Source organism: Chelon labrosus (assembly GCF_963514085.1).
Source record: "Chelon labrosus genome assembly, chromosome: 18".
Lineage (NCBI taxonomy): Eukaryota > Metazoa > Chordata > Actinopteri > Mugiliformes > Mugilidae > Chelon > Chelon labrosus.
The window spans coordinates 8,153,043-8,170,643 of NC_140351.1; the positions used below are offsets into that span (position 1 = coordinate 8,153,043).

A 17,601-nucleotide genomic window follows, 5' to 3' on the forward strand; every position below is an offset into this window, starting at 1 on the left:
TTTAACCCGCAGTGCCATCGTCGCTCTCGGACGCTTGGCCTGTTCGCATTTGAGTCCTATCGACACATTCCTATCTATATTTTGTTTTTGCAAGATGCACCGCACTGACAGCCTGAATAATGAGGGCTTACTGGGCCGGTTAAAATAGGATGTCAACAAGTGACGCAGCAGAGTTGGAGCTCAGAGTTGTAGGAGGAGAGACAAGTACGCCACTGTACGGGACAGCACGGACGACGCGGACTGCACGGTATGCGAAAGCGTCTTTAAAGTTCACTTTAACGTTTGTAATGTGCTATTATAATGTCTCTATTATGCTTTTGTCGACCTTTTAAGTGTTTCTGCGCTCACTACGTGCCTATTTTTGCGGTTTAATGTCGCTGCAACGCGTCCTCCTGGAAGATCCCCCTCACGCCAAACTGCGTGTAAAAATCTGCGCGTTTAAGGATGAAACGCTATTCTGGAAACACACGCAAGTCGCACAGCTAAACGAAACCTCGACACGATTCATGGCTTCGTTTTAGTGCATTCGGCCCACATATATTACAGTACTTTCACGTTTTTATACTCATTTGAAGGCTGGATTTTGCGCACAATGCTGCATTTGACAGAGAAGGGAAGCGGGACTCATTTTAGTAAGCAACGTGGAAATTTGGCTAAAATGTGTGTTATATGACTAACGTGTGTGTTCATGCTATTTCGGATGAAAACCTGTCGCTAGAGATTTGCATAAATCTCTTGTTTCGTTTGGTTTTGGTTTGCGAAAGTTGTCAGATTTTTGAATACGGTTTGGTTGACATGCTCTTTCTTCAAAAACGTATCTGGACTCTAGTTTACTTCCAAAGGTTGAAGATAGGAAAAATCCAAGGAGCTTAGGTGTAAACTGACTGTGTGCATCAATTATGTATCGAACTGTTTTGACAACAACCATTCATGTGCGTGCACATCAGCCTTCTACTTTAAGGTATAAGTTGTGCTTTGCTGTAGTTTAGCTTCAGTGGCATCGCAGGCGAGCTCACACATGCCAGGCCCGCAGGTCTACAGAGTTCCTACCTCAGATGCACAAAGCTTCTATCTGTGCAGCACTGAAGCTCCAGCTCCGCTTATTATCTGCACCACATCCTGTCAAATCTACTGTATACCTATCCACCTATACAGGGTGACGGATAAACTGCTCCTTTGGAAATCTGACAGGCACTGTAGGTGTGGCTGTGACGGAACAAGTCTCACTTTGCCCCGGACACCTTTTGTTGCCACTGACTACAATAAAAACATTAAATTCCCGTTGGATGCGACTTAAAAAGAAGTTTCAGGTTGTAAATCATTTGGAGCTGGAACATTACAAACGTTTGTCAGTGCTGAGCACACACCCACACTTTAGTACGGGCTGGAACCTTGTGGTTATGTAAGTGTTAGCTGGCAGATATGGGCCCACACCCACAGCCAGGCTGACCTCTGGTGAAGAATACGCCAACATATTTGTGTGAGGCCCGAAGCACCTCAGAGAAAAGAGAGAGAGAGAAAAAAAAGCAATTAGTCATCAGCTCAGGCACCATCAAAACAAACAGAGACGCAGTTCGCACAGGTCAGATAACTTGCATGTTTTATGTCTGCAGCAATGTCTGATGGTTGCGTGACGGTTTTATCAACAGGGAGTCTGACGTTAACACGGAGACAATTGAGATTAGATGCATGTTTTCTTGTGCTGTTCTTTTAGATTAACTAATAGAGAAATGTAGCAATGTTACATTGATTATTGATGAATTTGTAAATGCATTTTCAGGTTGTTAAGCCTATAAAGTTGAAATAGTAAAACATAAAGTCGTTATAGTTTTTCACAGGACACAATGTTCAGGTAACGAGAGTTTGAATGACCAACAATCAGTAATAAGGATATGAAACTAATAAAAGCAGCAAATTGCTCATTTGAAAAGATACAACAAGAGTGTCCTACATTTTATTTAAGTCAAACAAACCATCAAAAATCAGTTTATTTTTTTGCTTAGTTGGACAAAATCAGGGATTCCCAGTCGGGAAACTTTTACTGCAGGGCGTACTGAGACTCTGACTCTGTGAAATGCTTTAGATAAATACACTAAAAGTGGATTCCTGTATATTTTATCTTTGGGATTTGAACCTTTGGTAAAATTAAACTATTATAAATTATTGAATTATAATAAGTTAATAAGCTCGGGCTGAAACAGTGCTATTAACTCACTCTTTGTTTCTGACAATTAAAAACCATTACATAATCAGGTTACTATCAATGGAGACTTAAAAAGCTAGAAGTTGCTGGTGAACTTTTGGTATTTTTCTTTTGACAATTATCAACCACTATTGATTATCACGTTTAATTTTGGAATTCGAGGATCTCTGTGTTTTTGTGGATGTACATATGCACATAAGTTTCTGTTTGGTGGAATACAGTTGGGGATAAAACTAGCAAATTCAATGATAGTGAGCAAGACTTTCAATATTCCGTCTTCAGTATTTAACATTTGATGTTTTAGTCTTCTCAAAATGTTACTTTTCCCAATAATAATTAAAGGAATCGCTTCGGGTTTGGTACTGTTGGCTGGAGGAAGACTTGCATCAGATAATGTCTGGAAACGATTTAAACCTGAAAGCATTTACACAAATATGCGTCTACAGTGTCCTCATTGACATCTGAGCAGCACATCCTCCTCTCCTGTGTGCAGGTCCAGAACATTATCCATAAACTCCATCTAGGGCTGCAGCTATCGATTCTTTTTGTAATCGATTAATCTAGCACTTTATCGATCGATTAATCGATTAATCGGATATTTTTTTTACGTTTTTAAACAACCAAAACAAATGATGCATAACGAAAATTATGTGGCTGTAAAATGATCAAGCATTTGCCTTTTATTTCTCAAAAAAACAGAGAACTCCAACTCCAACATTTGGCTCCAAAACTAAGCCCATGTATTGCAATTTACCCATTAAAAGTGCCAGTGCCAACAATTACATAACAATACAGTTAAGCGAACTTACTGTAAAACCAAAAAGCAATTTAATTTATTAATATGCACAACAAGTTTCATGTTGTAATCTAGCCCTGACATCAAAGTAAATATCCGTTTTATGTAGATTTCTACACCTGCAGCATTTACCATTAGGCTACTAACAAATAATACATAATTTCTGGGGTGAGCCTATTTGCTATGGTAACCTAGCAACCTGTGTGTTTGTTTGTGAACGCGTGCTGTGCGTCAGGAAGAGTGAGAGAGATGAGGGTGCAGAGAATTTAACGTCCATGATTCTGATAAGCTCAGGCCGGTCGCGTTCGCCTCGCGGCCGCTCAATTTGTGATGATAGGGGAGTATATGGGAGTATTTGGCCGCTATTCGCGGAGAATTTAGTAACGTCAATGATTCTAATAAGCTCTGGCCGGTCGCGTTCGCCTCGCGGCCGCTCAATTTCTGATCCGCTGCGTAAATCCTTCGGCCGGCCCGGTCGTCCCGATTGCCACTCCGCCCCTGAAGCTAAACATCATATCTAGTCAAACCGCATCATGACATCGCTACATACAGTATGCGATTAAAATCAGCGAACATTAATTAATTACAGGTTTAGGTTACGTTACCTTGTTTCAGCGACGCTTGGTGAAACAGCATGTGGATGTTTTCTGTTCAGATGCTGGATCATTGAGCTTGTCCTGCTGTGGTACGCCAGGTCTACTTTGCAGTATCTGCACTTTGTTCTCTTCCTTTTTTAGAATGTAATGATCCCAAACTTTAGACATTTTTTGCCGTTTATGGGCATCTTTACTCTCCGCCATCGCGCCAACTAAATTCAAAATGTATCGCGCTGGTGGTGTGCTTGCATAGGTGCTTCCAAAACAACGGTCCGTGTGGAACAATCAGATCCCTGCGCGTATAGTGCGCGTCACAGGAATTTAACGAGGCTTCGAGGCAGAGTTTTTGCCTCGAGCAATTTTTGTAATCGAGTTAATCGAGTAACTCGACGAATCGTTTCAGCCCTAACTCCATCCATGATTGTCTTGAGTAGTGTCCATAGTGGATGACTGCTTGTAGCTGCCCACATATGGATTTACATATACAGCAAGTTGTTCGGAATGAGTTCTACACCATCTTTGGAGGGGTGATGGCTGATCAGATCACAATCTGTCGTCAGTACCTCTTGGGTGCATATACATCTGTACTTTTGTGTGATCAAGCGCTTTCCAAATCACTGTTGACTCACTTTTTAGATGGTAAACATTAGTTAAGAAAGTGCTGCAGAAAGTTTAACAAGGAAGGGACCTATTTAATGGCAAAGCACTCGGCTATTGCATTAATTTCCGGATCATTTCAGCAGTACTGCACCATTTCTTAAGACTCTATATATCTTTGATGACTTTTACATAAACTATGTAGTCTCATTTTGCAGGAATAATCTCCTCGTCGTCCTCCATCGCTGACTTATCACCTACCAAACATTAGTTCCTTCAGGTTTACATGCTCTGATATAGCTGTGATGGGATAAGATTCCTCCTGCTGCCTCCGGCTGAGTTAAGCCTAATAACACACTGAAGGTGTGTTAACCTTGGCAGTAAGGCATGAAGATTTCTCCTCCCTTCTCACATATCCCTTTAATGTCATGTCGTGGCAGGCTTTTATAAAAGCCTCTCAGAGTACTGCATGCTCTAATCAGGCCAATGAGTTCCCCCTGAAGGCAAGGTGGGTATTAGGAGCTAAAGATTAGTATGATGGCCCATGTTATTAAAGAAGGTCAAGAGAGAAAAATCAGATTGCTTCATTTTGTGATCACACAAAGCGCTAAAGGTTACATAAAAGCTCCTAATCAGCAGTTTCCATCAACATCTATTCTGCCAAACTGAATAAAAAAGATCCTGGAATGTCATGAGAGATAATTGCTCTTGTCTAATTTATTGTGTTTACCGAACGAAGGCAGTGACACATGCGTTCATATTTAGATTAAACGGCCTCGTCTTGGTTCTCGTGTCGTCGTCGTCGTCGTGATCAGCAGTTGGCACGCCGACGTGGGTTCAGCGCTGGGCTGCAGCAGTAAATGTGCAAATGCATGCTTTAGTGACTGAGTGAGTGGGTGTGTTAGCTCTGTACTCTGCTTGTAAGAGAAAGTGTGGAGTGATCAATGTGGAATTGTTATATAACCACCGCTTATCACTCCAGCAATTTCGGACTAATACAATGAGAGAAGCTCGGCTGTTTGAGTTTCCTGATTGCATACCAAAGGAATTAGATTACAACAGCACTTAAATGATGCAACTAAGCAACTTGCCAGTAAACATGAATGTCTTTGGGTTTTAGACTTTTGAACAAAACACAGTCTAAACAACCGCTGTTATTGTTTTCTAGCTAAAACATTCACCCAGTTAAAATAAAAGAAAATTGCAGCTGCAACTGTCCTTATGGTGATTGGTGATTATGTCTGTCTCTTACTTTATTTCCCTGCCTGTGTTAAGGAGCAGGCATCATCATCAGATTATTAGTCACCCCAAGGAGAAGCGTTCTTTAATTAAAATAAATTTTTTTTGATTTGGTTTCCATCCGTCAGTCCTGAAAACTGCCCGGTGCAGTCTGGGTGCTCTTTTCTCAGACCGGTTCACTTCTCTGAAGCAGGTGTTTACTTTCGAATGGGTGTGAATGTCTGTAATCACTAAAGGTGGTAAATGGCGTTAAATTCCTGTAATTACTAATGGGTGTAAACTGGTTTAAATGTCTGTAATTATTATCAGTTGACTTTCACATATTTGTAATCATAGATATAAAGAGGAAGGAGGAGCAGTTCTACATGCTATATCGTAATGTAGCTGAATCCTCAATGACGTTAATGGTAATCATTTTTATCAGTGTAGACAGAAAATGGTCACGGCTCATAAATACCACATAAACCAGTAAGATTTGACGGCTGTAGATAAAATCACTTTGTGTTTTCGTGTACAAGCTTCTTGTTCTGACTGTTTGACAACATGAATCCTGTTGACACAAGTGGCAAGGCCCTCTTCATTAACCCTCTGCTGCACGCAGGGATAAAGCAACCGTAATGTGGCGACTGCACAGAATAAAATCTCATTCAGCAATGCCCCGGCAAAACCTCCCACTGTTGCTTTTATCAAGAAAGGATGTAGTCAGTACAACTAGAGAACAAAATGATGTCGTGTATCTCTGTGGTGGCAACCATAATTTACAGCCTACACAGTAGGTGTAGGCAGTGGACTTCCATTTACTCCACCCATATGCCCAGCTTTATGAGATTTCAGTCACCAGCAGTACAAACCTGCTTGGGCTGGGCCACTGTAAAAGGTTCTTGTCCAGAGACGTCAGTAACTAAGTTTATAAAATATACAAAATTAACAAAATTGATGGAAATCATCCATTGCAATTCGCCAGATCTGATATTGATGGAAAATACACATTTAAGACCAGTATTACCAATATTATTCCATATTGCGCAAGTTAAAGACTGAAGTTGGAAGTCAATCATCACAACTAAAGTTTACTCAATACCATCTTTGTTTTGTTCTTTGTTTTTTTAGAGATCACCAGGATGAAACATGTAGTGAAAAGTTCAAGCAGGAGAATCATCACCGTGATGAAACTCCAGCCGAGCAGCAGTGTCACAGATCAGCCATCAGACAGGAAGAAGAAACACACAACGGTGAAGCGCACACACATTTGACACGTTGTGCACATTTAAGATTTAGTAATCTATTCAGCTTTATTATCTCAATTTACAGCTTTGACCTGAGCATAATCGATGAATTTGGAATCTGTTACAGAACTCATTTTAAGAGCGGACCACCTGAGAAAAGGCAAGGATAGTGATTGCAGTGATTCACATGTCCAGATTCAGAAGCCACTCAAGTCCAGATTCCCCTCCTCTATCTTCTTGAGACCATCTGGCAACCTTGACTTTGACCAACCGGCCGAAAAACTGAAGAAGAGCTCAGACCCCCGTCTACACAGGTAAGAGAGAAAAAGGTATACAGCTACTCCATGACACATATTAGTTTATGACCTCGATTACAGGCTCATTTCAAATATTCAGTTTCTTTGAGTACAGTCTGTTCTGCTCTGGCATGCAGCACGTTATGTCATCATTGTGCTGTTCATCTGTTTGTGAGACATACTCCCCAACAGAATAACACACACTCATCGGCAAACGAGATTCATAGCATGAATTCGCTCATTAACATTCACTCAGTTTCCACTTGACTAGGCGCCTTTAGCTCGAGTAAGGTAGAGCTCAAGAGACAATTAATAACAACTGAGATACACTGTGGACATAGTGGTGTCAAGCAGACTTCTTTGGCACTGCATAATGAAGACATCACCGCATTTTAATGTCTTGTAATCATCTTCACCGGATGATTTAATATTTGATACAAAGCAGCTTGTTCATGACATGATTTTGTGTCAAAACTCGTGACAGGCTCAAGCAGAGTAAAAAAAATCAGTTACAAGCACTCATTCTGCACTGTTGACTGTAAAACATGTTGCTGAGTTACTGTAACACTCCAATATTTATGCTGAGTTTTCATTATAGAGCAACAGAATACATGACTTAATCTATGAAGTATCCACTGTGACTGGAAGCTACAGATGTCTCCTCCTCTTCAGCTGTTCAGTAGATCAGTTATGTCTTTTGACGTATAACCACTACTTGACCTGACCTCTTGATTTATCTTACCTAAAGTAGACCTTGCCATTTCCTAAACTTTCCCAACAGCTGAATGTTTTTCTTGGTAAACTGCACAGACGAAGGTATAGCCCGGGAACGGTTTCTGACGTCTGGAATTGGAAAAACTGCAACTAGTGATTAGTCATTTAATTCACGTGTTTCAATCAATCAGTAACTGAACCACTAAACCTTGCCTGCATGCACTGCCACGCCTGTATCACGCCGTCTGGAACGGTCAGCTCCTTGCATAAACAAGGAAGTCTACTTCATAAGAGGCCTTCGTGGGTAACTGCGTTAGCGTGCGTCTTGTCAGTATACATGCATTGTACCCTTGTTTTGATATGTTTTAAGTTGGCACTCTGGAATCCGAAATCCTGTCTCCTGAGAGGTGGAGTTCTTCCCCTTACAGGATGCCGAACTGTGCATTCTCACGGTTAATGTGTCCTGTCACATCACAAGTCATCTACCTGCAGGCTGATTCTTTGCACAGAGATACTTCCTTAAGTCAGCAATGCAAGAGAATTACAGGTTTCTGGTGCCTTGTTTGTCTGAGAAAATATTTAACTGTTCTTTAGATATAATCTAAGATGACGCTATAATGCCTTTTGACACTGCGTCTAGTGGGGTAAAGTTTTAATGAGATTGTGGTGTACATTTCCCCTTCAGCATATTTGCATGCCGTTGTGGGATGTGCCAAAAATGATAAGCTTGTTAAGAGAGGCCACTGATCGAGCAGGTCCAATCGAAGACACGCCCCTGTTAACTGTCTACCAGCCACCTGGAATAATGGCAGCCCAACATGACCTTATTTAGACATGCAATTCATGTTCTCCCACGTATAATATACAAATGCGTAAGTGCTTCAGTGAGTGTTAATGAGGTGTGACTTGCACATGTGGCAGTGAGAAGTCTGTTTTGAAAAGAGAGTGAAAGGAATGCTGCCGGTCCTGCTGATCAACATTGTTGTACCAATTGTTAGACATATAATCCTTCAAATGTTTCCCACCGAAAACACTACACTACACCATGGGAATACTGGGTGTGGCTGAGAGCAGAAGTGAATAGGATAGGCTTTGTTAATGATTTTTTTTTTTTTTTACTGAGATACTCACTGCTTATTGTTTCTGCAATCAATTAAATGAAGTCTGTAGTTTATTATTTATTCTTTTTATCATGTACCACACGTTACGTACACAATACTACAATCAGTAACAATCAAAAACCAGTCAAAATAGCCCATAGGAACCAAATCCTAGACGAAATGTGTGACCATCTGTTTTTAAGAAATCCTACAGATGCCCAGTTTTTCAAAGACTGATAAACTCCTCTCTCCATTTTCTTTTGACAGTTTTACTGAACCACAACGGGTTGAGAACAAGGACAGCAGCTCTCAGGTATAGATCCATGTTTTTGATCGTTACTTAATTATTGGAAACTAAATTAAAATCTAGTATAGAACACATGTTAATTTGCAAAGTTTAATTCTGCATCTTACAAAATGCTCTCAGTCTGATCAAGCATTCAGACGACAAGTTTAAATCCTCATGAAGTTCTATCTTTGAAAACGTCATCATATGTCCTCTTGGATTAATTATTATTTTAACAGTTAGAAGGGACAGGGTGTGTGTGCTTTTGTGTATCTCTCCTCGGGAATCTCTGGCGTCTTCCAAAATAACCTGTTTGTCAAGACCTGAATCTCTTAAATAGCTACACCATGGGAACAGAAGCTTTAGAAACACTCTGGCTCCTGCCAGCATGCAATTTGAAATTCTGATAGCAGATGACTGTAGTTTGCTTGCTGTGAGAGCCAGAAAGAATGTAACATTACTGTGTGCAGAATTTGCATTGGTGTCACAGATTAAGGTCCAGTTGACATATGAAAAGAAGTAGGCTGATGTGATATGGCTACCTGACCTGCGGCTACAAAACATATATAAAGTTGTGTAGTCATTAGAATTACTATGTATTCAAATAGGGAATCCCATTTTAAATAATTGAAAATGGTGAATACAGTTGTTGAGCAAATTGTAACGAACATATGAGTACTGGCAGTAAATATTTTTTTTTATCTTTACAGGCTAATGGTAAAACAACAACACAAGACATCTCTAAAGAAGTGAATCCAGTTGTCTATCCTACATCAGAGACAGTACCAGTTCCAGCCAGGAAGGGGGAAGAGGTTTCCACAGTTGTTGGCAATGAACCAGCAACTACCACAGACTTGAGTAACACTCACATTGACGAGCGTGATGGCTTGAACATATTTCCACGTGGGTCACAACCAATAACTTGCACTGAATCTTTAACTGGAGTAGGACTAGAAGAGGATATTAAAGACCATACAAAACTTGAAAACCAAATTGCTCTCGGGGAGCTGTCTCACCCATCCAATACAATGCTGTCTTCCACTGTGGTAACAGTTCTTGCACCTCCCTGGAACGGCCGACTACGACGGACCAAAAGATTTGATGGAAGTGGCAATTCAGAAACCATGGAGAATTTACAGGACGTGGCAAACAGTGAACATGGCTTCCAGGTGACTCAGAATCAACATGGTGCGGAGAGGGTTTTGGGTCGATCGGAAGCCCAGCTGAGGGTCCCATATCTGGGTTCAAGAATGAATCGAGTGGGCTTTTCAACTAAAAGTGTGCCTTCAAACTTAGACCATGAATCTAGAAGAAAGAGTCAATCTCTGTCTTTGGATGTAAATTCTGAAAGAATGGACAAATCTTCAGAGTCTCCCCTCTTTCTTGACCGCAATGAACAAAGGAGAAATCCACAAACTGTCCACGAGCTAGGCATCTCATCTTCAAGCTCAAAACCAACAACCAGCAGCTTTCTTTTGTCTTTAAGAAGATTCCATTCCAATAGCAGGGACTCTAATGGAGCCTCCAACTTCTCTGAGGGAAACCACTCCCCGCTGAGCAGATCTCTAAGTGAACAAAATGGAATATTGTTCTCCCCACATCACTCTCAATCCTTTGTGAATAATAATGAGCAGGAGAGGCCAAAACCTCTCCTCTCTCCATCGTCAATTCAGTGTAGGACAACTGAAACTGGACCTGCCCTTTCTCCTTCCTCCTCCAGTCACAGAGAAAGGAACACTTCTGGCTCTTTATTCTTTACATCTTCACCATTAAACAGAGAAACACAAGACAGTAATTTTTCCCAACAGCCTTACACAACAAACAGGACCCAGTCTAGTCCTACTTCTTCCAAACAAGCATTTCTAAGTAAAGGGCCATCAGAGATGCAACAGAACAGCAGGAGTTCAGATAATAGTACAAACCTATTGTCACAGACCTCTGTCCCCTTGCCCAGACATTCCACATATGACCGATCTGCCCTACTAAAAACACATTCACTTCCTAGAAGGACCACCCTGACGTCCACATCTTGGTGGAAACAAGTTACCCAGGACGGTGGTTCTCCTCTAAACCTCTGCGATAAAACTATCACCAAAGACAAGCCAAACACACCACCAGTTCCACCCTGTAATGACAATCGTGACATGGCCTCTCTGAGTCTGAGTGATAACAAAAGACTGGGTAGTCAAGTACCCAACAACAGAGACAACAATACCATGACAGAGTCAGTTTACAAACGTGACATGAACTTTGTTATGAACACTCAGGGGGGGACTCTCAATCTCAGTCAAATAAATGCTGAAAATTCACCTGACCAAATATCAGACTGGCCTGTCCAGAACCAACATGTTTCAACTGTAAACAACAGAGAACCACAGAGGCATCATAGTATACCTGATGTTTTGTCAGGTTGTATAGTTAGCAGAGCTACAGCACAAACAACACTCATTCACCCAAACGACTACAGCAAGTGTGATGTAAGCAATAGTGCAGCAAATGCAACGGAATTGCCACCCACCTTGCCACCAGTGCCATCCACTGAGATCATCAACAAATACAAAAATATTCATTGTTCACCCCAAAACAACAACACTCATATATCTCCTCACAACATGGACTCACAGAAGTTTACCAAACCATCTCTTTCTCTTGATTCTGCCACCACTCTCAGCAGTCAGGCTCTTACTCATCAAACTACCTCTGGTCTCCTCCTAGCCCCAAACACTATAAGTAGTGCCTCCCTCTATCCTTGTCCAGTCTCTTCTCAGCCTAGTATTCATGCTTCATCACACACTGGCTCTTCATCCCAAACACCAACATTCATGAAGAAAGCCAACACCTCCCCTCTTGGGTTTGAAAGGCAATATGCCTCCATTCCCAAACCTTCCCACCCTAGAACTGTGTCCAGCTTGATTCCTAAAGTCAATATGTTCTCTCAAACGAACTCTAGCCCCATTTCTACTACTTCTACCACTTCTTCCTCTACAACACACAGTCATCCTGTAGTAAGGACTGAAGGACTTCTTAGTTCTTCTGTCATCACCTCCTCTCTACTAACTCCCCCTGCAACCCCAGTCAATACCAGCCCCAACTGCCCAGAAACTCCTAGCCCAGAAACTCCCAGCCCAGAAAGCAGCCCAAAGAAACTACGCCCTGGCATAGTAGGCAAGAGAGCAAGACGAGTAACATGGGAGGATTCAGTGGATCCGCATTGCCCAGAACACGTCACAGTGGAGAAACCAGATACATCTCAAGTCCCAACAAACTCCCTCTCTCCCTCTAGCTTCCCCCATATGTCTCCATCCATCTTTTCCTCTCTGAGATTAAGCAGTACAACAAAAAACACATCTCCTCTATGTCCTCCTGCCCCTAGGACTTCCAGCATACAGGTAGGGAAAGGAGGGAAATATCGATCTTTATCATCTGACTCTGCTGATAAGGCATTGAAAGAGCGTGAGAGAGACAAGCAAAAAACTGGTGACTCTTTGAACTTTGACCAGAGAAGGCAGGACATAGCCACACCCAGGCATGAAAGAACATTATCATTTGAGTCTGGCACAGTTCAGTGTCATTCTTCTGCTCCTCTTTCACTCCCTCCTGATTTTTCAAATGATTATAAGATCCGTTACAGCTCCCCACCCTACTCCGCACTCAAGTCTAGCAGGCACACACAGGGACAGACTAAGACCGTAACACCCAGATTACCCCTGTTCCCTCAAACATATCAGTCTAATGTAACCCAACAACATTCCTCAAAGACTGACAAAGTCAGTCATGTCATGTCCTTATCCAAGTCTAAACCTCCTCTTTCATCTATCAGGCCACCCCAGCCCATGCCTTTCGCAAAAAGACTTGCCATGCAAGGAACTTCAACGTGTGAGGTTTCACAAAGAGATGAAAACGGCAATAAGCATTGCAAAAATGTCACCCGCGACTGTCAAAATAGTCAGATATTACTTGTTGACAACAGAGTTAATATCAGCTCACAGTCTTTGCAGGGTGAAGAGGCTCACAACTCCTCAACGTATGTAACTGAGACACTTGTTTACAGCATTAAATCTAAAGTAGATACAGCTACAGCTGCCCCAAAGAATACCACACCTAAACCTTTGCAACACACCGCAAACACACAGGTTTCTGTGGAGACCAAGTTAAGTCAACAATTACAGACAATGCAGAATAAGGAAGCAGCAGTTGAATCATGTAGTCATTCAGATCAGAGCTCCAGTGGTGGCAGTTCAACAGAGAGTCAGTCCCAGGGTGGTGAAGGCTGCAGCAGAAGAGTCAAGGAGAGAGTGCTGGGTAAAAGTAGATTCTTTTCAGTGGAAGGTAATAATGAACAAAACCCAAAGAGAAACCGCTTTGCACTGAAAAAAAGTGTCAGCACGCCTAACAATTTATCAAGGTCAGAATCAGAAAGAGCCAACAAGAGTAATAACAAAATGGACCAGGTCATTAACAAACTGAAACAAAAACTCAGCTCTAGATGGTCTGAGGATGATTTATCATTTCCATGGAAATGGAAGCGGGCCTCACAAACACCTTCTGTTAGTGGATCCAGTGATGTCAGCAATGTCAGTGATATCAGTGTTGAGAGTACCAAAACTCTGGAGGAGAAAGGATTGGTGCAGAAAAAAAATAAAAAGGAAACAGAGGCTACTAGTACATGGAAAAAAAATAGATACACTATCATACCATCCTTAGCTGTTGGAAGCACATTAGCAGGAGACCAGTTTTCCGTTTGTCCATCAACTCTGGAAACTGACCAAGATGAACAAAATGCTTTCGCAGAACACATGGCTGAAAATAAAGCCCAGGTTCATCTGAAAGTGCACTGCCCAACAGTGCAAGAGTTTGACTTTTACAATGACAGTGGGACGGATTCTAAAGCAACAAACCAGCTTCTTTCTTGTAGAGATTCCAATACCCTTAGGAGTCCCAATTCCTCTGCTGCTTACTCGACTCAGTTCAGGAAGTCCACACCCAGCCCCAGGAGCCCATTCTCCCCCTTCTCTTCTCTTTCACCTCACTCCCCGTTTTCCTCTTCTGATGTAACAGACGATAATGTCTTCTACAGCCCAAAGCTGCAGCGTCGCAGAGAATCCTCTTCTCCATGTGAGCAAGGAGAAGGAATTAGTCTGGGGGGTTCAAGAAGAAGCCGTGCATCTACAGGCCCTCCAAGTATAAGTCCAGGACAGAATGAGGAACACATGGCATCTTCATATGCAGACTTAAAGTATGGCATCGGGAATGGGAGATCCTTTTCTGTCAGTTCTGTTCTCTCTAGTCGACCATCTGGACCTGGACGCATATCCACTGGATCCAGGTTCATGAGTGTGGGTGATCTCTCTCAGTCTACTTTGTCTTGTCAAGATAATGGCAGAGACTTTGATCAGTGGTCAGTCACACCTGATTGGACGACCAAATTTAATTGTGGGCCTGCCAATGACTCTCGAAAGTCATATGTCTCCAGTGACCCTGGTAAAATGAGATCGAGGTCTCTACCTCGATCACTGACAAGATGCTTGGCAAACTGGAGCTCAGGAGTCTCCCCTTCTCAACCTGCAACTACCACAACCTCAAAGCCAACGCGCCTTCGCAGCCCTACCATGAACTCTGGTCACTTTACATGGGATCCAGAGGGTCCGCCAACCCCTCCTCCAACACCCCCACTGTCCCCAGTTTCCAGACGCATGTCCAAACCTCCCAGCCTTTCCTCTCCTACCTTTCCCTGCTCATCAGGAGCACTACAGCAAGTGGACGGCCAGTCCTCGAGAGGACGTTTGCCCTACACAGGTTATGTATCCAGTCTTAGCATCTTTGAAGAGTCTTCTGACAGCAACTCGGATACGACAACAGATGATGAATATTACTTAGAATCAGATGAAGACATAGAGAAGGAGACAGAATTATAAAAGCACAACAGCAATTGCTGTAAAGACTTCTTTGACGTTTCTGCAATCAAGGACTTGAGACCAAAACAATAAGTTAGATGGACTATAATCTTTTTTGTATGATGACCTCTGCCTGTCTCCTGATTTTGGTGACTCTCTCATGAGTTGTGAGGTCATCTGGGTCAGTAGGTTGCTTGCATGATTTGCTTTTTGAAAGTGGTAGTTGCAGTCAACGTAAAAAGACATTACACTCCATGGGCATCAAGATACTTAAATATGTTGTAAGTGTGTGCAATATATTTGTACTAGACTGCAGACCTGCAGTTAATGGATTACAAATAATTGTTGTTGAACATTTACACTTTAGACGGTTGCATGGCAGTAGTGAGGTCTATACTATTTATTTGTGTAGTTGTTTTTAAACGAATTACATTGTTAAGTTAGGCTTTAGGATTGCATTTCATTCTCTACTGAGTACTAAGGTAATGTGGCTAAATATGCTGTAACAAGTTCATCTGTTTTCTTCTGTTTTTGAAGATTGAAATAAGTTTTGGTAAATGTTGTAAACATTAACAGATTTTCTTAGTGTTGCTTTAAAAGGTGTACTTTGGGATGAAATATGATCATGTAATGATTAACATTTTTAAAGTGCTCTATGCAGTGACTGCTCTCATTTGTACAGTCTAAATCTAAAGTTTTAATATATCTTTTTAAAATAAATGTAATATTTCCAAGAAAAGCTCATGTTTTGGGGATTTTTGATAACAGGTTGGTCAAAATAATGCTGCTGCTTTATCTCAAATTATCCAGCTTTAACCAGCAAGATTTTTATTGGTGTCATTTTATCATTGCATTTCCCACTGCAGCATTTACATTGCTAACAAGCGAAACAGTATGTTAATAATTCAACAAACAGAAGATTGGTTGCCTGAGGCCACATTCTATTTTGCAGAGATATTCAGTGACCATATGAATCACAGTTCTCTGTTGGATGCAGTCTGCTTTAAATAGTGTCTATTGTAGGTGGAGCTGTTATGGTCTCTCATTATTCAAGTGGGTGTTCCCTTTCATTATTCGCCGTGGCAACACGTACATTGTTGTGGCGATGATTTGATTAAACATCCATTAGAATACTTGTAAAATGCTTTCAAGTTTTCTTGGCACTGTACGTTGTGTCCTTAACTTTCCCACGCAGAACGTTTCTCTAGTGAGACTTTCACACTGAGACGGTTAAACCTGCTTTGTATTATTAACCATGACATCTGGGAAGGGCATGGCTGCTTCACATCAAGTGTCATATTCTTCAGAGCACTGACGCTGAATCTGCTTTGCCATCTTATGTCATAAAAAGGAAAGTGTGGCGCTGATGAAACACTTGCTCTAGCCAGTAGACTTGTGGCGAGCGCTCTGCTCTCAGCGTAAAGCTTAGTTTGTGGTATGCAGCTATAGCTGGACTAGCAGATAAAGAGACAGACGGGGAGCTTAGGTGGAACTTGTATTGTAAAGATTGAAAGGGTCAATATTTGCTCACTGCTACAGGCTTTTTGTTGCCATGGGAGTGTGAATGTACACTGAACAAAAATATAAACGCAGCGCTTTTGTTTTTGCTCCCATTTTTCATTAGCTGAACTCAAAGATCTAAAACATTTTCTGTATACACAAAATAACCATTTCTCTCAAATATTGTTCACAAATCTATGTAAATCTGTGGTAGTGAGCACTTCTCCTTTGCCGAGATAATCCATCCCACCTCACAGGTGTGGCATATCAAGATGCTGATTAGACAGCATGAATATTGCACAGGTGTGCCTTAGGCTGGCCACAATAAAAGGCCACTCTGAAATGTGCAGTTTTGTTTTATTGGAAGGGGGGGTCAGAAAACCAGTCGGTATCTGGTGTGACCACCATTTGCCTCACGCAGTGCAACACATCTCCTTCGCATAGAGTTGATCAGGTTGTTGATTGTGGCCTGTGGAATGTTGGTCCACTCCTCTTCAATGGCTGTGCGAAGTTGCTGGATATTGGCAGGAACTGGAACACGCTGTTGTATACGCCGATCCAGAGCATCCCAAACATGCTCAATGGGTGACCTGTCCGGTGAGCATGCTGGCCATGCAAGAACTGGGATGTTTTCAGCTTCCAGGAATTGTGTACAGGTCCTTGCAACATGGGGCCGTGCATTATCATGCTGCAACATGAGGTGATGGTCGTGGATGAATGGCACAACAATGGGCCTCAGGATCTCGTCACGGTATCTCTGTGCATTCACAATGCCATCAGTAAAATGCACCTGTGTTCGTCGTCCATAACATACGCCTGCCCATACCATAACCCCACCTCCACCATGGGCCACTCGATCCACGACATCAGAAAACCGCTCACCCACACGACGCCGCACACGCTGTCTACCATCGGGATTAAAAACCGGGATTCATCCGTGAAGAGAACACCTCTCCAACGTGCCAGACGCCATCGAATGTGAGCATTTGCCCACTCAAGTCGGTTACGACGACAAACTGGAGTCAGGTCGAGACCCCAATGAGGACGACGAGCATGCAGATGAGCTTCCCTGAGACAGTTTCTGACAGTTTGTGCAGAAATTCTTTGGTTATGCAAACCAATTGTTGCAGCAGCTGTCCGAGTGGCTGGTCTCA

The 17,601-nt window shown here is 42.1% G+C and overlaps 1 protein-coding gene across 1 annotated transcript; it reads left to right on the plus strand.

Moving 5' to 3' along the window:
- On the plus strand, positions 1-16,131 carry LOC311503557 (uncharacterized protein). The gene is made up of 5 exons (XM_084566353.1): positions 1-247; positions 6,542-6,663; positions 6,785-6,971; positions 9,035-9,080; positions 9,764-16,131. The coding sequence occupies exons 1-5, from the start codon at positions 150-152 to the stop codon at positions 14,966-14,968; spliced, it is 5,658 nt and encodes a 1,885-aa protein (XP_084422479.1). The 5' UTR covers positions 1-149; the 3' UTR covers positions 14,969-16,131.
- The last annotated feature ends 1,470 nt before the right edge of the window (positions 16,132-17,601 follow it).